Source organism: Phalacrocorax carbo, chromosome Z (assembly GCF_963921805.1).
Source record: "Phalacrocorax carbo chromosome Z, bPhaCar2.1, whole genome shotgun sequence".
NCBI lineage: Eukaryota > Metazoa > Chordata > Aves > Suliformes > Phalacrocoracidae > Phalacrocorax > Phalacrocorax carbo.
In genome coordinates this window covers 51,555,925-51,578,299 of record NC_087548.1, presented here as the reverse complement: position 1 = coordinate 51,578,299, position 22,375 = coordinate 51,555,925, and the positions used below count along the sequence as shown (strand labels likewise).

At 40.0% G+C, this 22,375-nt stretch overlaps 1 protein-coding gene across 1 annotated transcript in view; it reads left to right on the top strand.

The window, feature by feature from the left end:
• The window catches only part of CTXN3 (cortexin 3), a 42,222-nt gene extending 21,070 nt beyond the window's left edge, over positions 1-21,152 (top strand). Inside the window, 3 exon segments of the mRNA XM_064438481.1 lie at positions 17,071-17,134; positions 17,136-17,332; positions 17,335-21,152. Of these exon segments, the coding sequence (XP_064294551.1) occupies positions 17,079-17,134; positions 17,136-17,332; positions 17,335-17,405 (324 nt within the window). The 5' untranslated portion in view covers positions 17,071-17,078 and the 3' untranslated portion in view covers positions 17,406-21,152.
• Positions 21,153-22,375: the final 1,223 nt, after the last annotated feature.

The following is a 22,375-nucleotide window of genomic DNA, read 5'->3' as shown; positions in this document are numbered from 1 at the left end:
AAGGGGAAAAGCACTGCCTCTTAATGTGCTTTGAGTCTGGGAGAAGAGGCTATGATATGTGACCAAGCATAGCTAAGTTGTGAGTTGTTCTTGCTCACCCCTTCAAAAGGAACAATTTCAAATCATTTCTGTTAGAAAAAAGACTAAATTTGTCAAATAAACTGGCTGACTAGCGTTATCAGCAGTATTGGCTTCTGAGAGTTTCATGCTATTAGCTACACAGTAAGTAGCCCAATTAATATTTTCTTTTAAATGAGAAAAGAGGTCTCTATTTGAAGTCACATAGGATTTCGCACAGTTTCTCATTTGTCTTGGTGTTTGCTGGCAATAAAGAAGTGAACTAGAGTTAATGAATCAATATTAACTTTTTTTCATCCCCACTGGAGGTCCCACCAAACCAGAGCAAAGTTACCTTGATAGGCAGCATGGGAGACATACTGTCATACCACTGCAGACCCTGAGACACGAAAGCTTGCAGTCTCCAGTTCTGTTAAGCCAGCTTCTTTCATAAGCTTCACAATTGTTTCAATATTACTTTATCTCTTAGGTTTATGTGCAATTCATGTTAAATGTGGTTTTATCATCTGGAAAGCCTTAAGGGATGCAAACATCTAATGTCATCAGAAAGCTTTACTGATAAATGCTTGTGCTCATGAAGACAATTAAACAGTCTTTTGGTAGCATTTTCAGCATTCATTGCTGCAAGCTGCAGCTAGAAATTGCCCCAGAACCATTCCTGTGCCTGCCTTTAATGAGACTGCAGTCTGCCTTTTACAAGGCTGAAGGTCAAGATGCTGGAAGTTGGTTTTCAAGATACTATATCATGCAGTGGTTAAGATTATTCAGAACAAGTTAAGAGTATTGAAAAAGTTTTTTTTTTAAATTGTGGACATTTTTGCAGGTTTATGATGTGTAATGAGATCTCCTGGAACAAGGCTTATCGTCCTTCTCTTTCTTCCTTTGTTTTTATTTTTTGACATATCAGATGTATCAAAAGCATTATAAAATCACAGAATAGCCCAGGAGGGAAGAGACCTTGAAATCTCATCTAGTCCAACTTTTTGTTGGAAAGGGAGCAACAATAAGATTATCCAGCACCCTGTCCAGTTGCATCTTGAAAACCTCCAGTGATGGGGACTCCATTATGCCCTTGGAGAGGTTGTTCCAGTGATTGATGGTTCTCACTGTAAAAAATTTCTTTCTTATTTCAAGATGAAATGGTTTCCATTTCTTGTTAAAGTAATTTAAGAAGGGTAGAGAACATGAGGAAGACCTTTGGATATTCCTTTTATTTTTCTTTAAATGGATAAAGTAACCTTCTGGGGCTTTAGATGTAGCATATCATATTAAATTTTAAAACACCACAATCCTACTTTTCACTCTACAGGTATGTGATAGAGAAGCTACCTCCCAAAACTCTGGCACTGGAGTTTTCCCCTCAGTTTTGTACTTGTGACTTTACAGTGAGAATATAAGAAAAATGGTGCCTCTAGGAAAAGGTGAGCTTCCATCTTCTTATTCTCCTCCATCACAGGAGATGTACAGACAGCTCCACCAGGGTCAGGGCACTTCACAGTTGGTAATTAGACTGCTGTGCTAACAGCAAGTGTGCAAATAGTACAGACAAGTGTGGCTATGGATGGCTGGGAGTCTTGCAGTTTGCCATAATAATTCTGCTCCTGAAGCAGAAATGTCCTCAGTTTATGGCATGATTACAACCTGAACGCCTTAATGTGTATTTCTGTTTGCATGTATGCACACATCCTATTAGCTGTGTTTTCTTGTGGCTTCTTCCCCAGTATTCTGATACTCAGAAGGCTCCTGTCGCTTCTTCTCAGTCATTAGATCCTCTCCTGTTCTTATGTGTGCTTAACTAAAATAATTGTTTTGCAATTAACTGTCTTTCAAATCTCCCTCTTCAGCCCCTTCTTTCCTACAGCTTCTCCCTTTCTCCTCCTTACAGCTTCTTTTCACCTCTCTTCATGTGTGCAGCCTAACTGCAGACTGCTGAAATCACCCTGATCCATCTTTAACCATCTCTCTCTCAATCTTGATCTATTACAGTCCTACTGCATATCTGCTGCTCAAGGTAAGCGCAGATGTGGCACACCCATGGATCCCCCCATCTGTTTTAATCTTTTCCTTTGTCTGTCTCTAAGGAGGATGACTGCATAGTCATTTTTCCTCCCCAGCTTTGCAGGAAGGCTTAGGATGCAATTTCAAGCTGCGTCTAAGCCAATCTAATAATATGCTGCTGCTGGAAAAGGCAGTCCTGTTCCTCTGTCTTCAGATCCGCCCTCCCCGTGCCCATCTCTCTTGAGGTGCTAACTGATCTGATGAGAACAATTTTTGTTTTGTTTCTTTTTTTTTATTCTCCAGATGGATTTTCCACACCTGATTTATGCTGTACATATGTATGCATACATCAGACACAGCTGTGTCTGATGCAAAGGTAGTGGTGGCAGCCTTCAGGGCTGGAAGGTGGGGTGAGGGCGAGTTCCCCCCTTTGTGGCAGTAGCTCACACACTGACTTTGCTGCAGTGTGAAAAGTCTCTCTCAAAGAGAGAGAGGGAGAAGGGAAGGAAAACACTGACTTAATGGAGCCTAAAAGAAAAGAAAGTTTGTTAAGTTCCCACATTTGTCCTTCCCTAGAGAATTATCTCATTTAAATGCCAGATCCAGTCATGGAAAATGGGAAAAATAAATGCTTTGTGAATGCAGGCATGAGAAATACTTATACTTGCAGTATAAGTAGGGAGGTAAACAGCTGGCTACAGATTTTCGCATGAGAAAAGGTGATCAGTTCCTCATGCCTGGTGGCTGCAGTGGAAGAACGTACCAAGGGATATGGGCAACACGGATGACATTATAGGAGGGAGTGGAAAGAAGGAGGGTTAACTTCCTTTCACTCCTGCCTGTCCAAAAGCAGTCTATAATAACTTAGATTCTGTTTGTGATTTTGGTAATTTTTCATTACTGTTTCAAAGAAAGTGAAAAAGGCTGAAAAAATAGCGTCATATGAGCTCATTGCTGATTTTTGAAATACCAGCCTAAACAAAGTGAAGGCTATATAACCAATTGCTTCTCAAAATAGGAATGAGGATGGGTTTTTTGGATGTATTAGCAGTTATAACACGATTCAAGTAAAAGGTTATAAATTTGTAAGTATATTTCTATATACTTTGTCATTTGTCATTTACAGTAAATGACAAATTTGTTGACATGAAAAAATGTAGTAGTACATAGGGAAGCTTTCATGGTTTTGAAATATCTTTTTCAATGTACATTTGAGGCCATGGCATACTTTTTCCTTGTTTGTCACAGTTTAAGAGCATGCTACCTTTTGTGCCAAATCCTTCAGATTAATTTTAATTAATGAGTTAAGGGCCTTTCAGAGGAAACCCATTACATTTTTTACCACCACCTTTTAAAATGAAATTAAATCAGTTGCCCCCATCATGAAAAATATGAACATATCCTGAATGTAAATTAACTGCAGCGTTAAATAGTTCTGTTGTCTGTCTGTGTGTGCCTTTTTATGTGGGCTTACATGCTTTAATTAAGGAGACTAATTTTATTTTTGGAGGATTATAAATCCCACAAGACAGGACAGTAAGAGGTAGCATTACAATATACTAGTTATTATGCTATTTGGAAAAGAGAATTGCATAACTAATCTTTTGTCACATTAAATCATTATGCTCACATTTGAAATGTATTGTTTGCAGCCTTTGTGAAAGTATTCTTCTTCTACATTAAATAGCTGCTTTTATGAACATTTACTTAAATTACCTGATATTATATTCTGTTGTTTTCTGATGCAAATACATAACACCAATTACAGCATTTAGCTGTGGGAAAAGGAGTTCCATTTTGGCAGTATTAGTGTGACCTGTTGCACTGCTGGGTGTGTAAAACATTCCTATGGAGCTTCTGTGGTTTCTACTGAAAAAGGACTGTCACCTTTGGCATTTCTGGATTAGCCAGCAGGATGACTTTCATTCTTTTAAGGCCCTAATTTAACCAAAACAGTGGATAAGAATCACTTGGGCGTTACCAGCTTCCTCAGCTGGAATTCTCAAGCACATTGTATAGAAATTTTAACTGTATGGGTTTATTTAAGAGATCTACTTCTTCCTTTCATGACAGACTCTCAAAGGCTGACATCATTCTGAAAAGGGGCAGCTTTTTTAAAGGAAGCAGGATTCTTGAAAGGGAAGAACATACTCATCATCCCAGATTGCTCTAAAGGTCAGCAGTTATATCACCGGTACACTCAACCTCTCTGCTGAGACAATCCTGTCTCACTTCTCAGCAGTAGCCCTCAGTTTTGCAAAGTTATTGAAAATCAGGACAAAATCAAACAGCAAGAAAGCCCACATCCTGCTCATTAAGTTCTCACACATCTCTTCGTGCTTGTTATTCCAAAGCTCTTTATCTTATTCTGAGATTAATTTTAAGGCAAGCTAGCCTTAAAATGGGAATGGGACTATCAGGTAGCATTTATAATTTCTTGAACAATAAAATCTGTTCAGTAATGTTACTCTTTTTTTTAATGAGTTAATAATAAAATTTGCCTTGGGTGACATAACTGAACTGAATTATACTAAATCACAATTCCTATATAATGCAGCGATGTCTTTTGGAAGGCTTCCTAATTCAGTCTCTTATTCTGCTGTGTCCATGCAGGGTGTAAGTTTAAATCAGTGTTTTTCTGGAGCTGCCAGTCACAAGTTATCTAGTACTCTGTTATGTGGAGACACCATTCGAATTTTATACAGCTGCTTGCATAAATCAACTATAGGAAGGGAAGTAGAAGTTTTTACAATCCTTTATGTTTTGACAGCAGAAGTGCTGTCATGTTGTTAGGTGTCACATCTAGGCTGCATTACAACAAAATGGGGAAGTAGAGGAAAATGCAAAGAAATTGACTTTGAAATCTTGGCTCTTATGATGAATTATGTAAATGCTATTAGGGATTTTGCTCTTTTTTGGTGTTGCTACAGTGCACACTAAAGAATAAAAATGAAGGGGAAAAAAATCTATGTTAGTGAGATATAACTTGCAAACACAGCTTCTGAGGTATTAGGGAACAATGAGTTAGTGCTCTGATTGCCACCTCTGGTTTAAGACGATGGCATATGGTACTTCATAGGTATTACACTGCACTCCGTGGTGGCTGATCCCCATTCCTGCCAGCCTTTGATGTCTGTCATTGGTGAGTGACTCAATCTGAACTTCCAAGTAATTTGAAGGAGGATGGGGTTTGTCAGCTTTTGTGGCAAAACCGTAATGGAGATGCTTAGGAGGAGTCTGAAATGTGCGCCATGGGGCACAGCTGCATAAAAGTAAAACACACAAATAGGAATGTGGGAGCTTGATTTAAAGCTATCTATATTATACCGATGCTTTAGATACCTTCAGAGAAGGTGGTGTTACCCCACATCTTATCCTTGTTCTCTTTTCCCCTCCCTTCTCCAAATACAACAGCCCTCCCTGCCCCGATTTTTGCTATTTTCACCTTGATTTTAGCCAGATTACAGAAGTCTCTGTAGATTAGGATCATATAAACATATGTCAGCATTGACCATCAGAATATGGATGATATTTACACTGAATGCAAAACAAAATCTCTCATGGCTTTCTCTGGCCAACCTGGGATTCCAGGCTCACTGGTTTGTGCACCAGTTGGTGCTAAAGCTTACAGCAGTAGATGCAAATGTGAAATAAGCACTTTTGTTAGGACAGGAGAGCAGGGAAGCTACACAGTCTCCAAAGTAAATCTCAGTTATAATACGCCTGTTCCTTCAGACATCTGAATATTTTACCCTCCCTGACGTTTTATCCTTCCTGCTTTGCCCTGGCAATGGTAGATACTTGCTGTCTAGGCTGAGGGCACCCTTTAGAAATGCTCCAGGTTTTTATTTTCAGTTTTACTTGGTTCCACAAAAATAGTTTTAGTTTGCCAAACCACACATATATGGGAGAGCTCAAGGAATTGCCACGGTAAATGCTGGCTAATATTTGGATGACAGAAATGAAATTCCAGTGTAGAAGTGTGCTAAACACACAAGGCAGGGAAACAGGACATGCCATATCAAGGTTGCCTTCTGAGGTTACCACAGGGAAGCCATGTGTGCTCCAGATAATTTTACTAATGAGAAGTTATGATGTTGCTTGCCTACTACCCTCAGAAAATGTCTAAACTACATTGTTATTTTGAATGACCTGTGTTAAGGAGGATACCCATGAACCTTCACATGCCTGCCAAAGAAAGCTTCCCCATGCATGCACAAAACAAGAAAAGCAATGGAGTTACCCTGAAGAGGCAGTGCAGTTGATCAGAGAGGTCATGCATACAGCAAGCTGATTTACTTTGCAAAATATCTTTTGTGGTGGAGGTGAGGGAGTGCCAGTGGTAGTGCTGCAGGGCCTGGGAGGAAGAGTGGGGATGGGAACCCCCCATGTTCTCTGAGGATGCCTGATCTGACTCTGTGCCTGTGTTCAGGATGTTCACAGCACCTGCCAGAGTCAGCTGGTACTTCCAGCCAAACGTGTGTCACAGGGAAGATGCGTCCAGATATTAGTGGGAATTAAAGCCATCTGCAGGGGGCAAAAAGTGTCAGTGTGTTAAGCAGCTTAACTAGTGACCTGTGGGCCAAATACACCTGGCCTACCCCCCATTGCCAGGGGAGAAGAGGAAGGCTGTGCTGGGATGCGAATGCTGCTGAGTCAGCGGCAATCTTTCTCCCTCGCTTTACCTCTGCCAGCCTGACACAGAAAGTCAGGTCTTGGCATTGGCTATGAGGGCTAGGAGAGCTCAGTAATATCAACTGGGAGAGCAACCTCTGCAGAAAAAACCAGATTTGCACAGTCTTTTCCTCTCTGTGAAAGCATGGTGGTGGAGGGCCTGCAACTGAGTATGTGGCACACCGCTACTTGTACAGCGGGTGGGAAGCAGCAGTTCAGGGCCCCCACCTCCACCTCCAAAAAGTAAGTAACAGGTCTGTGAGTAGACAAAAATAGAACCACATGGAAAAGTTGGCAGGAGTGTCTCCAGAGTCGCAGTGAATATCTCAGGATCGCATCCTGAAGCCTGGAAGGCTGCCTTTATTTACACTTTTTGAAATCGATATAGATTTTGGAACTGGAGCACATCTAGATATTAAATACAATTATTTTCAAGTCTTCTTTTTCAAAAAGTTGTTAAGAGCGAAACACAAATTTATAGCAAAGCAAGTCAAGGCTGTGGAAAATATTTTAATGATATTGGCAGAGAAAAACTTTCTTTGAAGAACACTAAAGGAACTTTCCTATTAAATAGCTGGAGATACAAATTCATCCCATAATGATTGCTGTAGGAAATTAGCTGAAATACCAATGTATTTCTCATTTTTATTTCAGAATTTTACATTATTTCTTTTCAAAGGTTTATGTAAATCACACTGTTTCCAAATCAAGTAAAAATTTGCAAGTAAGAGTTTGAAGTCTCTGGGGTTGGAAGCCAGGATATCATGCACTCATTGCAAGGCCTACAAGAACTGACCCTATAGCACCTGTTAAACCCAAAAGTGACACCCAAAAGCTTTAGCTGCCTAAAGCAATATTAAGGGGGCTATAGGAACCTAACTCTGAAACAAAACACTCCCTGGCTAATAACTGCTTGAACTCACTAGGCTGTCCTCCTGTCTTCCCTCTCTAACCGTCCTGGTCAGATACCCCAGGACTTTTCCACTTAACTCCTGGCTCCTACTTTAACCTTATTGGGACTGGATCCTAGAAAAAGCACTGTGTATGACTCCTCTGGGGTCTAGTTCTCACAGTGAGGCAGCAGTGTCCAGCTTTTATATGTTAACCAGGTGGCTTTGAGGATTATTTCTGATATTTAGGGTTTTTTTTTTATCCAATGGCTACTTAGTATAAAATGAGTATAGAGTGATAGGAGCAAACCTCCCCTTCTGTGGGAGTTCCCTCGTTGCTGGATTATAGGTTCACTCTCTTATGATCTGTTTTCCTCTAAGAAATTAATCATTCCTTCCTTTCCTGCAGGCTTGTTCGGTGTCTTGGAGCTGAGTGGATGACAACTTGTATCACAATGAGAATTGTTTAAAGAGAAGTATGAGATGAGGAGTTTCTTCATGACAAAAAGATACACCCCAGAAGGCACACCAGCTTGCCTGGATCACAGACCCATACTGCTGCAGTAATGTGCTACTGAGTCTGTAAGGCTTTGTGTGATTTTAGAGAACTTAAATGCAAAATACAAAGTTTCTGTCTGATGTTATGGAATCCCTATATCAGAAATCTTCTGGGAATGTAGTCCAGCCTCTTTTGTCAAGTCTTATAATTAATCTTCCAAATGAGAAAGGGTTACTAAACTTTGTCAGTTATCCTTCCAGAAGTTGCTTGCTATAGCAATGGGGTGGATCAAATCTAGCTGTGTGGAGTTCAGCTTCAGAAAGTGGAAAATCCCCAAAGAATTAAAGAGGGAAATTACAAGCTGGCTCTTTAGAGTCATAGAATGACAGATGCTGAAGGGACTAAGGGAAGCATAGGAAGGGGCCCTAGGACACCCTTTTTGAAGCTCATCTAGAAGAACAGGTCCTGAGGGATTCAGAGGGTGCAGAACACAGTGTCAGACTGACCTATGTCCATGTGTGCAAAAGAGAACAAGGAGCTGAAAATCCCTTCCTGAAATGTTTTCCTGCAGAGGCAGAGGTATACCCTGATGTGAGGGTAACACATTCATATGGCATATGCATTGTGGTTTATACACCTCAGTGGTGTGATATTGATGGTGGTATATATGGTTCTACACCTTAGTGGGTGTATACTTGTGTAACTACTCTGCAAAGCAACGTGCTGGGAACTGAAATAGTCACACTCATATAAAATATTTGTGTGCCAAGCCTAGGTCCCTGGATAGCCCTTGTCACCTGCTTATCCTGCAAAGGACAAGGTGCTGAGGGAGCCCTGCATGGAGGTTTTCATGGGACAGCAAAAGGAGGTTTGTTTATAGTTGCATAAAGAATCAAAAGCCAGACTGTTAATGGGTTTAAGACAGACCACCCCCAGGGTGCATGGATGTCTCTGGTTGTCTGCATGGGAGTCCACAAAACAACCATCTCTGCATTGTGGTAATCTGGGTGGCAGCTTTGCATCATCTTTGCAAGCGTATTTTGTCCTATTACATGCACAAAACCATGGTCCCACGCTCCACAACATTGACCCTGCCAACCACAATGCAGTTGGCAGGGTTAATGTTTTATAATAAAGGATGCTTCCACAGGAAAATCCTCAAGGGGCAGAGAACGGAAGATAATTCTTGTGAGCTTCAAATCTATTGTCCATACCAGAAGCCTGAAGGAAATATGAGAGGAGAATAATATCCCATATTCTTTTTTTGGTCTATGAAAATATGGGATATCTGAAAACTGAAGTTCCCTGTAAGAGATCAAAGCAAATGACATTCTGTCACCCTAAAATGGTTTGGGGTCTCTGTGTGTGTATGTGTATGGGTCTGCTTGATTTTAAGTAGGAACTCTCAGAAAAAAAAAACAACAATAAAACCAAACAACAAAACCCCAAAAAACAACTTACGTTTTTTAATCAGCCTATCTGACTGACATTCTAAAACTAACTTCATTTTTCTCATGGGAAAGGAAAACAGGAACCTTCTTGCTTTAGTTAGATATTTTCCCTCAGAACAAAAAGCAACTCTATCAAGGACAGCTTTAGTACGTGGAGACAAGTACAACTCCCAGGGCAAAAATCCCTAGATATAAGTCGAGAAGTTATGCGGTAAATGTTACTGACTATGTCCTCTCCCATTGCAACGTCAGTTTATTTTCTAAAGAAACTGTATTACTGGTGTTCATGTAATCCACCACATCTAAAAAAGTGTAAGGGATTAAGGTATTTGGCTAAAGATCACAAATTGTAATCAGTATTCATATTGACTGATAAAAGGAGTGTTAACTGACATTAAAAAGACAGATTACTGACAACAATCGACAGAGGAGAAGAGAGAAACACTAGCAGAATCTAGGTCTGATTTTGCAAAGGTATGGGAATACCCTGTGGCTTTTTTGCTTGGGTTTTTTTGGTACACCTTTTGAATATTAGTGTTCTGCTGAAGATGGTTTCAGACAGGCTGTGAGGCGACTGCTGTACTCAGCCAAGCCGAATCCATTGAAGAGTTACTGAGGCAGAACTGAAATTATAGCCTCACTTCAAAAAAACAACAGTATTGTCAGCTAATTACTTCTAAGACCCAAGTTGGATTCTCGTTCGAGTTTGTGGTTTCTTGTGTAAAATTTTAAGCCTTCAAAAGGCAGTTTTTGAACTTGGATATTCACCAGTTCTTTGGCAGTCCCTGATCCTTTATGCTTAGAAATACAAGAAAGGTGCAGAAGAATGGAAACTAAAGATACTTGTAATTACCTCTAACTGCTGCAGTGGGAAATGGGTTGTTCCCTTTCGACAAGATGAAGGTATTTGTTTCACAGAAATTGATTGTCTAATTATTTTCTTCATTTATTTAATAATGTTATAACCTTTATGTTGCATATGCCTGGATAATACTGTTTATTATATCCTACATAGCAGTTCAGGAATACTGGTATTAGACTTAAAAGTAACAGTAATTAAATGAATGTATACTGATTATATTGTTGTTTATTCCCTGTTTACTTTCTGGAAGGTATACTACAGTTCATGTTTTACTGATGCCAGAAAGGGTAGTATAAAATCCATTTCTTGCCTTTTTGAGCTGCAAATGTTTTTTGGTAAGGATTTATGACTGTTAAGACAACAAATTTTCAACTTGCTGATTCATGTAGGATCCAGCCTATAAGGATATTAGCCATGTTATTGGCTTTAAAAGCTTCAACATTTTTGGCTATCTTATTACTACTATATATTTAAGATATTCACTGTGGAGAAGGGTTGCAATACTGGTGCCTGTCTATCTGTACACCCTCTTAGTAAAAGAAGAATGTATACAGAGGAAGGAAAATATTCTGTTGGGTGCATATTTGAAACCACTGCACAGATTCCTGGATAGTGAAATATATTGATGTTTCCCAGATTTGTGAAAATCATCAGATCTTCACGAGTAGTATCTCAGAAAGCTAGCAACTTAGCAAATGCAGTGAGTAATTCAAGCTTTTAGAATAACTTTGACCTTTTTTATATATAAATCATCCTGACACAGCTTATGTAGAGGAATTCAAAATACTATGTGTACACATTAACATGTTAAAGGTAAGCTTGCATTTTAAACATTCCATGGTGGGTTAAGTACAAATGAGGTGCGTGGTATTGGAGGAGGTCTACAGAAAAAACAACAGATTCCTTTCTAGCATTGTTTTATTGGTAGAATTAACTCCATCAACTTGCTTTAACAACGTCAACAGCAGAATGGTGCACCAAGGGGCTCTTTTTGCAGACAAAGATCTGTCCTTAAAAGCTATTGAGAGATGATGAGGATATGTGCCTGCAGAGGAGGGGCAATGTCAGCTTGATACCAAATTTGTAAGAAAAGGATGAAGCATAGGTGAAAAGGGCGTTGTTCATATATCCATTTAGACTGTGCAGCAAACAACAATACAGGATACAGTATGAAGGAACGTAAGATACATTTGGGTACAAGAGAAGGGCACCTGTAATTTAATTTGTTAGCCTGGTAATTTTGTAATCAAGTTTTGTTTATTTAAGGTAGGTTTAAATGTCAATCACAGCAACCGAGCTGTGAGTGTATGGAAATTATCTTTGCTCAAATAGTTTGTGTACAGATGTTTGAGCCTGAAGAAACTTGCCATGTGTTTTTGTAGCTAAGGAAGTGAGTAATCAGTGAAACTAGTATGGGTGGTATAGGAAAATCATGCACATGGTCTTGGCACAGCTGTGTGCTTGCTACATTCCATGAGATATTTCATAATGGAAAACCAATCGCTCCACTAATATAGGATACCTGCATATCAGGCATATGTTGTGAAGCGCCCAGTGAAGGCACAGGACCTTACAGATTAGACCAGTAAATATCAGGTGAGCAAGAAGGGCAGAAGAAAGTCCCTGGATTTTGACTTATAAGAGAGAGGAAAATATCCTGTTTAATGTGTTTAAACATCTTGATGTTTAATGTCTTGATGTATTTATTGCTTAATTAATTAAGAAATTAATTATAATTCTTATAAATCAAATTTCACAGGGCCAAAATTGAAAGTGGGCAAGATGTCAGCAGAACTGTATAGCTAGCTGCAGTAGCAGGAAATTTGGCCTTGTGTCTAGTTAGCAAGGCTGCAAGCCCCTGTGACTCAAATAGTTTTCTGCTAGTCAGATTCCTCCTTCCAACTTGCTTGTTTCAGAGGCTTTTCTATTTGTTTTATGTGAGCTACGCATAACATTGTGCAGTGAATGATCTGTCAAGAAATAGCAAGAAACAGACACTGCCACTATATGGTGTTCAAATTTTAATGTTTTTAAATAAAATATTTGCTTTAAATCCATGCATACATAGATTGTGTATGTCACAGTTCAGTCTAGATGTCTTCAGTAGTGTCTTGAGTTACTATTTCCTCAGTATTTTGAAAGATGAAGGGCCAGCAACACTAATCTGTGTGTACCTCCGACTGTATTGGAATAATTTATGGTAACTGAATGTCAGCTCCAGAGCTTCTCCGTGTCTCAGAGTATTCATGCTATATTGCAGCTTCATGGGTGGGATGATGTGCAAGTTTGTGAACAGGTAGGACACAGAAATCGGCAAAATGGGTAGAAGTAAGATTCTCCTCGGCAAGCTGCAGTGCAATTTCCTACAGTCTCTTTGGCTGTGACTACTTACCAACATACAAATCTTTCATGGTAACAATATAAACGTATGGGTGTTGATACAAAATGCAGTTTATATTGTACATGGTAATAAAGAGGGCACAGTTCAAACAACAGAACAAAGCCAAATGTAATGGTAAATCTATTGTTCTTAGAGATGCAGTTCTTAAAGCCATTCTCTCCATTAGTCCTATTGTTCTCAAAGGAAGAAGCTTTAAACTGTGAGCCCTAAGGAAATCCTTCTAACATACAGCAATTTTCAATTAAAGTTAACTTTGAAATGAATGAAATGCTGAAAGCACAGGAAGATCAATCGAAGGTGCTTTGAACAAGTTTAACTTTTCAGAAACCTGAAAATTTGTATCTTTCATATGAATGTGTAGATAGCTCTATCAACTAATTAATCCAATGACAATTTAACTTAAAAATCTTATTGGCTTAACCAGAAAAGTTACCTTTTGGTGGCATTTGACTAGGCCCTATGCTCATAGTTCAGCTACTGGGCTGCAGGTGGGCACCTGAAACTATATGAAGGCTATTAAGGCTTAGGATGTGCCAAGGATTAACCTGTCAATTTAATGCCACTAATGATATGCAGGTTTTGCTCTGTTTCTTTATTTCTTTATAAATTTAGTATCTCAGACTGTAAGCACCACCTCAGGGAGTGCTATAATTGAACTCCCTAATGGATGCATGCACACTGGCAAGGAGAAATAATAACAGCCTGATGTGGATAGAATGATGTGCAACTGTGTACTCTTTAAACAAAGGATTAGACACATCTGCAAGGAACCCATTACAGAAAGTAATTGAAGGGGGCATTTATGCATTTTAAAAAAAAATCAGGGCTAGTCATTTAAATGAAGGATAATCTGTTTGTTCTATCAGTTACGATTTATCTGAGATGGGGGAGCGGACAGGGAGAGAAGCAGGTCTGCTTCTAGAGGGATCTTGGTTACATCAACAGATTTTTAAACAACCTTGAGGCTTTTCCACCCATGCTATAACCTGGCTCAGCTCGTAGTGATTAGAACAAGCTGAAAAGAAATGCATTCAGGTTGTGTTATCACCACTATAATCTAGTTTCGACCACTTCCCATGTTATGGTCTGTATTTTCCATTTATTTATTTTGGCTGCATGGATACCTTTGTGCTGAAATGGGGATACCTATAGTGTGCATCACACTTGTGCTTTCATCTCTTGCCTCTTGGGATCTGCATTAGAGGTGGATCCTTGAGCAGAAATCTCCTTCATGACATGGGGCAGGGCCTTTTTTTCCTCTTTTTTTCAGCTCCTCAGCACCCTCTTCCAGGCTTCTGTGCTCCCTGTTAGCCTTTGATCAGTACCACTGCGGTGGGATGGAAGTTTGGCCAGGCTGGAGGAACTCTTGCAAGGAGTGCAGAGGTTCTCATGCAAGAAAATACAGCTTAAGGGTATGTTGCCAAGTACAGTCTGTATAGTTTCCTAGATAGGGAATGCTTCCAGTTGGAAAGAGTCTCTGGTGCCTAGCACCAGCAGAGCTCTGCTGACAAAACAGAAAGTGATGGACAGGGAGGAAGGTATGAGGCTCAGGACTCCCTTGCACCAGACGCTCCAGGTGAATGACCAGAGGCCAGGAGTGTGGAAGCCCGCATTGCTGTGGCCAAGGTGCTTCCAAGCCTAATTACTCATCTCTATGGAGCCACCCAATTAATGCCTTTACCTAGTTACCCTCTTCTTTCAAGCACCCATGTGCTTGTATTAGTGGGGATAGTTAAACAGCATTATGTCACAAAGGAAATGTTTAATGATCTCGTTTAAGTTTTAGCTTGCAAAAGAAGTAGCCCAAAGACAGAAAAGGGTGTGGTTATGCTAGGTATTGTGCCTTTCTGTGCAAACAAGCTGCCTGCCCCAAAAAGCTTGTAATCGTTCAGCGTAATGAGCACACTCAGAAGGCTGTCTTGAAGCCTAAAGCCTCGGAAATACATTCCTTTCAGCTTTGCAGTGTCATCTTAGTATTTTACTGCGTATAATCTAGACCATAAAAATTAGGATTCTGAGTGTGAAAAGCTGCTAACTGTAAAATAATCAGACATCTCACATGTTCCTAAAATCAGACAATAGTTCTCACTGGTATGAAAATTAATATCTAACTATTGTCTTTATTATCCCACTTAGGTGCCTCTTCTGATCCCAAAAGGAAAATAATGAACTGCATTTGCCTATTACTGAGTCACTAATCACACATACCTTTTTAAAATCAAGTTTCTTCAAAACTGGAAAGATACTATGCATAGAATCCTTTGTCTATTCTAAGTTTGACATTTAAAACCAGCATATCAAAAGTTGATCTTTCCTGACAGTCACAGATTTTCCATCTTCTGCATTTTCTCCCACGGTTGCTAACTGTATTCAGATAATGCCTAGGAAAATGTCAGGAAAACCTTTCCTAAAACACTCTGATCTGTGAGCGCAAGCATAGTTAGTGTATTGTGTGACTGCAGTTTTAGGAAAGACTGTTAAGTGTGTATAATATGTGTATAGCTGAGGGCATATGCTTAAATAACATTAAAAACCATGACATAATATATGTGCTGAAGAGCTTTCTGAAGTCAGACTACCAGAGGTCTTTCAGAAGGGAGCATCACTACCTTTGGCCTTCATTGTAGCATCACTGCCACAGTGATACACTCTGTGTCAGTAAATTTTTTAAGTTTCTTTTTTATAACAAGATTATTTATAGCCAGAATTAATTATTTCCTTCACCAGGTTTCACGCCTCCAAAAAAAGTCTGACAGCTTTATTAAACTAGTTCCTAAAGTTTTGGCTCTATTAGACAGTTCTCTGCACTTTTCTATCAGCTAGTAGCTGAGACACTCTTTCAAAATACTGGGAGTTAAAATTTTATCTTTCTATCCTTTCCATCATAAATTAAATCATTTAATAATAGCCATGCAGTTCCTGCGGTTCCAATATTTTTGTTGCTTTAATACTTTCTCTATGCTGTTCAAGGTGCAGTTTTCAGAATAATCCTGGCACTATTCCAGTATGACACTTTCTTAATCTACTTATACCCATTAACTGGTGCTACTGAGGCATGCTTATAGATCATTACTGACCCTAGTCCAGCAATGAAGTGGTTATAATTATGTGAATGTTTCACTGTGCACGCTATATACTGCGTTGTGTTCTATTTCTTTTCCTTCCTCTTACCAAAACCATTACATGTTCAGCTAAGACAATGCTGTCGTTCAACCAGTTTTGAAGCTTTTCTTTTTCTGAGGACACTTTACAGGTAATTTCAATGGTGCCAGTGACCAGGCCTATGCGATGTCATCGAGCGGTGATTCCCTCCCACTGGAAGGAGAATCCAGTGCGCAAGGGAGGAGGAAGTGATGGTAGGCAGACACCCAGACAGACATTCAAGGGAGCAGACATGCCAGGCAGGCAGTGGCACAGCATATGCTCTGCTATGTAGAAACAGCCAAGTTCAGTCCCAAATCCTGGCAATTGTCTTGATGTGTCAGAGCTAGTGACATTAAAAAAAACCATTTTCTTGCTAACTGTGTTTATAAGCCCGATTCTGATTTTAGGTAAGAAGAGGAAACATTTGGCTTTGAGGTAAATTACTGCTGGACTTCAGGCTGCCTTCCTAAATCTTCTCTCATTTCAAGCACATATTATTTATGCCTTTCATTTATAAATTCTGCAGTGTTGTAGGCTTTGAATGGTTTCTGCTTTCCATCATGGGGACATGTGCATTTGATTGGCCTGCAGTGGATCTTGGTCCATTCCAGCTCAAAATATTTTTGGTCATTGTATATAAAACCATAATTACATTTGTTTTTTCAAACCCCTCTCCCCCAACTTAGGGTAGCATCAACTGCAGTTCATCTGTTCTGCAGCAAGGCAAGCAATTTGCCATTTCTGTGGGCTACCCACTGGAGCAGTGTGCTTAAACCCCTCATCTTCCCCCTTGCAGGAAAGAAATGTCCTTCTCCAGTCCCAGTGATATGGTATGTAGGTAGAGGTTACTGCCAGCTCAGGGTCTAGTGACATCTAATATCGGTGTCTGGATTCTGAGCTGCCAGCAGAACAGTACTGGATTTCTAACAGGTCTCTCATATATGACACAGAGGCAAGCAGACCTGCTGTCAAGTTCTTTTCTATCTCATTTTCTCCATTAGGAGAAAGTTGTGTTGCAGTAAACAAGCAAAAGAGCTATTCACAGTTAATGTTGCTTCCCTCTTGTCCAACAGATAGCAGAATGCATCTAAATGGCTTCTACTCTGACCTCAGCAAACTGATGATGAAAAGAAGGCAACTGGGATTATTCATTTCAGCTTCTCTGGATGCTGGATGGAGAGAGATTCACGGGCACTTTGGTGCCCTCTGGGAGCATGACACCAAATTCTAGCGTGACCCTGGAATAGAAAATATTTGCCTTTGTGATTTTATTATTTATTTTCTTGGGAATCCTCATCGTTCGCTGCTTCTGAATACTGCTCAACCCCTACCAGAGTATCCAACCTCAGCCTGGACTAATGGACTTGATGGACTGGAGAAAGGCCAGTTTGACTGTGCTCTTGCTTAGAGACTGAGAATTATGGAGTCTTACTTAGCACTCTGATAAAGAAAAATCCTGGAATGTCTCTTTATTTTGTTTCTGATTTACATTTTTGCAAGTATTGTAGGAGTTGTAACATACAAATATGCACACAATGAATTTTATTTTAATTAAATACCAAAGCAACTTAAATTTTTGAAAGTAGTTTAGTGAATCTCCTCACTGGGAAAAGGTGAAGGTTGCCGAAGAACTTTTCTTCAGAATGCATTGAAATATGTAGCGTATGTGATCTCTTATAACCAGCTAAGAGACACCAGAGCATGTTTTTCTTGTATAGCCTTTTTATCATTAATAAGAGTCTGTGGAAGAAGGTGTCTTAAAAATGAGGTGAGAATGTGTTTTTATGATCCGTATGTAGTAAATTAACTTTTCAAGCTCCACAAGACTCTTCTTACCCTATCTCCCATGCTCTGAAGTGAGGAAGTTTCCCATACTGTAAGATAAGACTGAAAGAGCTAGAAAACTTCAGGAGAAAAAAAATCCTCAATGTTTTCCTAGGTATTCAATAAGATGCTCTTTCTTAACATTAAGCAGTGATTAAGCTACAGAATACTAACAAATCACTAACTGTAATCTTTTTTGTGAATAAGATATGTAAGGATTTTGTCCTGTCTTTGTCTTTTTGTGCCAAAACTAATTTCTATTAAAATAGGTTTTTGCATTGTTCTCACAACAGCTTATGCAAAAAAATTTGAGTCTTACATGTATTTCAAACCCTGCATTTCCAGCATTCACTCAGTCTGTTTATTTCGTGTGCAGGTCACACTGCATTGGTTTTGTTTCCAGTTGAATGACTGAAACATTGGTTCTAAGAATCAATAAGTAGCCACCACCCTCTTTACCCGTAAATGTCTTTGAACGTATTTGTACAATGAAACCCCATTCCTAGAAGTCAATGTAAACAAAAACCTATCTGCATTATTGATCAGGGAAAGAAAGATTTAAAAGACTGCATAAAATTTAGTAGAACTACTTAGAGTCCAAGTGGATGTTTGAAGGCATTGTTTAGCAGCATTGAAATACTATAGTGGTAACAACATTTGAGGTACTGCCAGGAGGGAAAAGACCATGCTCCTGAACCCAGAAGAGGTACTAGTGCTATCAGGCTTCTCAAACATGTCATGGAATGCGGAGGGGAAGGTGCATGCTGCCTGTTTTCTGACAAAGCTTTAGATTTATCTATTTTACTCTTACTATAATAATGACAAGCTGTTGGGAAGTTTTCCTCTGTGCTTTGGCTTGCAGCCTGTAAATGGAGAAACAAAGCCAGCCCCGTAGCTGGTACAGCTGGGGCTGTGCTGACTCATCCGAGCTGACGCTCGGACTCTAGCTGTGGCACTTAGAGCTATTTATTTCCCTTTACTGCTTGTCCTGTCCATCGGTAAAGGTTGCAGCTATTTGTAGCAGAGGCAGTGGAAGGAGGCGTGGCTCTACACGCTGGCTATCGCAGTTCACAGGGGGCAACCAGAGGCCCAAACACAGCTCCCTGATGAGTTCACAGAAATAAGCTGGGCTGTGATCTGTCACTGCCAAAATACAAGCACAGCTCGCTGCAGGGGTGGTAACCTTCGGGATGGAGTGGGCAGGAGGGGATGGGAACACAACTGTGCTCTCCAGAAGCCGTGATGTATTGGCTTTAGCTATGTATCTATCAGTGCCAGGCCACCTAAATGAAAGCAAAGTCAAGCTTTTAGATCGTTTCCCAAAGGTAACAACAGTGTCCCATACAAGAAATGTTCCTGTTGTTGCAGCAGTGCTTCCTAAAGCAACACGTTGTCAATATTTGTGAAGCTGCAGTAACGACATTTCTCCCTCTGGCCTAGGATTTCTCTCCTGTGTCAGGGGATGTTTGTTTGAAGACTCTAAACATTTTATTTTCTTTTAAAAGAAAAAGACTTTCCTCATAATCTCACCTAAAGAGGGAGGTGATGACTCTGGTCGAGGGAATGTAGCACAGTGTTCAAGCGAGGCCATTTGATCCTTGTGTGGAGTTTGGAAGTTGCTAACTGAGGACTATTTTGGAGACTTAGCCGGCCAGCATCTCTGGTATGTTTGGAAGAATTCCAAGGAGATATTTTTGTAAACCACTGGGATAAGTCAGTCTATTAAGGGGAATTTAGTGCTGCTGGGCAGTCACTTTAAGTCAGCCTATTTGTGGATATTGCTAAATTGACTATAGTGAAGATAGGAAATTCACACCAGTTCCCCCACTGTGGCAGAGAGGTTTTCCTTCACACTCTCAAAGTCTAACAGAATTTTTCTGAAGACATGCTGACAATTCAGTTTCATGATAGTTTATTCTTCCTTTGCCTGGAGAAACCAGACCAGACTTTGAATGGAAAGACCACTATTCCAGTCCACAAAGTAGCCTCTGGCACATCGCTGTGCCTTACAAGCACATGTATTCACTGTGGAATGACCAGAAATATTAATGAGACCAGAAAAGGAGCATCTGTGTGCTAATGCAGCTGTGCTTAGGCAGCTCTGCAGCACTCTGGTATAGGCTTTTGTTTATTATATCAGTTTCTGTAGAAAATCCTGTGCAATCTTTAAAAACTCTTTAGAATGAATATTTCTTGATATAATTTAAGGAAATATGCTCTTACATACTGTGGAGAAAGACGGAATATGTGTGATTTTTTAATAAATACCACATTTATGTTAGTTTGTTCAATCTAACCTCAAGGAGTTTAAGTCAAAGGGCTACTGGGGAGAGATAAAGCCAAATACAGACAGAGATAAAACTCTCTACTGGTAGACACCAGGGAATAAAGCTGTATTACTCCAATGAGGATTTCAAGACTTTTATATCTCAGTCATGACCCTTAAATGAAAGCACCGGCCTAACAACATGGAGCTGAGATGGGATTCTGTTCTCAGCAACGTCTGGGGTGCATGTCTGTGAGAACAGTCCCGATGTTGCTTCTCCGCTGCAGTCAGAGGTTTGGGTGCAGCTTGTGCAGACATGAACTACCTTTAAAGTAGCTCAGCTGTCAGGATTGATACCTCCACAGAAACCCACAGGTCTGTGCACTCTGCAAGAGCCATGGAGGGGTTACTGCTGGATCTGTACATGTTGTTGGACCTGCAGTGAAATGCATCTGCCATTGCCATGCCTCTAGCAGGATCTAAGCTCTTTTTCAAAAGTAGGTGAAGCTGGGATGAAGCAGTACAGCTGTGATCAGTGGGAGAGAAAAAGAACCCATCAATCAACTGATGCAGTTGGCAGCAGGGCAAATACCTTCTTGCTCACAACAGATGGGGTTTATAGAATTGCATGGACTTTAAATTTTCCAAGAAGATAATTTTGTGTAAATAAGAGGAAATAGGAACATAAACTTGTTTTATTTTTACTTTTTGTTCAGCCTGCAATACTCTCTGAACAAACATGTAATGCTTAATTTTGACAAAGTGGTCTGTGAAGCATAGCTCAGTCAGCTTTTACCACACATGCCCCCAGAAGAAGGCCTGGAGGCACCTGATGTGTCACCCTGTGAGCCTAATGGGATGGGTACACAGGGATTTTGCAGGTCTGTAGCTCTACAGAGAGATACTAGAGATACAGATATAATATGTGGTCTCATGAGACACTTTCAAGAAGTGTAGCTTAGGAGTTGCAACCTCTGTTCTGATCTTTAGACTATCCGGTAGGAATTTATACTCCGTTTGGTGCAAAGATCAACAAACTTGCCCGGGTCAATGACCCCCAAGAACTGCAGGAAAGAAGGCAAAAACCTTTGCTCTACAGCATGACTGGTTCTGTGGCCATGACCTAAATTTTCTCCAACACAAAATCTCATATTTTTTTGCCCTGGTTTATTGAAATATGCTTAGTCTGTAAAACACAGCAAGTGTCTATTCATACTGATGTCATTTGCATAAAAATAAAGCTATTGGTTTCCCACATTTCACATCCTGTTTTAGTGCTTCTGGAGTTCTGCAGCAAAGTTTTGGGCTTTTTTTTTTAATACATAGATTTGGTGCCATTTCTGCAGCATTGATGTGTGAGGCTGCCATGGCTCCTATTCTTCAGTCAGCATCACCAAAAAAACAGCTGCCACTATCGCATTTTTTCTTTTTTCCCTCTTGGCACACTAACTAATCAAACCCATCATACACTTAGATATCTGCATTGTTATCTTCATGGCCTAGAAGGAGCAGTGAGGAGTGAAAGGTCTTTTTCAAGGCAGAGACAAAGACGACTTATCGGTGCTAAGGCAGGATCTGTGAAGCACAGGCTTCTGTCCCGTGTTGAGGTCACTGTGCACTCATCAGCAAGCTAGTAATAAATGCATCCTTCACTTCTTAAATAACTGTAAAACTTAGTAAGTCCTATCACACTTCTGCTTTGTATGAGCTCTGTTTTCTACTGTGGGAGAACCAGTGGTGGGGGAGCTGCACCTAACTTGCTGCTTAGACCAGTGCAAGATCTCCAAGGGAACTGGGGGATTTGGTGCAGTGCTGCTGTCCCAGCAAGTTAATAACTAGTGCCTAAACTACACTGTACTTCCATCTTATGGATTTGATTTTCAGTGAGATTCTCTACTTTTATATACATTGTTTTAAAATCCTACCTTGCCTCTTAGAATTGGTGTTAGAAGTTTAAACACAGAAAAGTTATACTGAGACTTATATCTAAGCAGAAAATTGCTTTACGCCCAATAAAGCCATGGCAAAAAAAAAAAAAAAAGTTTTTGGATTCTCTGTTCCATATGAGGAGAAAAATTACAAAGGCCAGAGTCAGAACATCTCGGGATTACATCTTAGAGTGAAGTATGTCTAATAACCCCCAGCCTGAGACAGGAGAAAGACAACTACATAATGCCAGCCTCTCATCTTTGTAATTCCATGGCTGATTCTGGTGATCACTGCAGACTCCAGTGTAAATCAAAGCAGACCTAAAGGCCCTTAATCTTGTGACATTAGTCACAGTATCC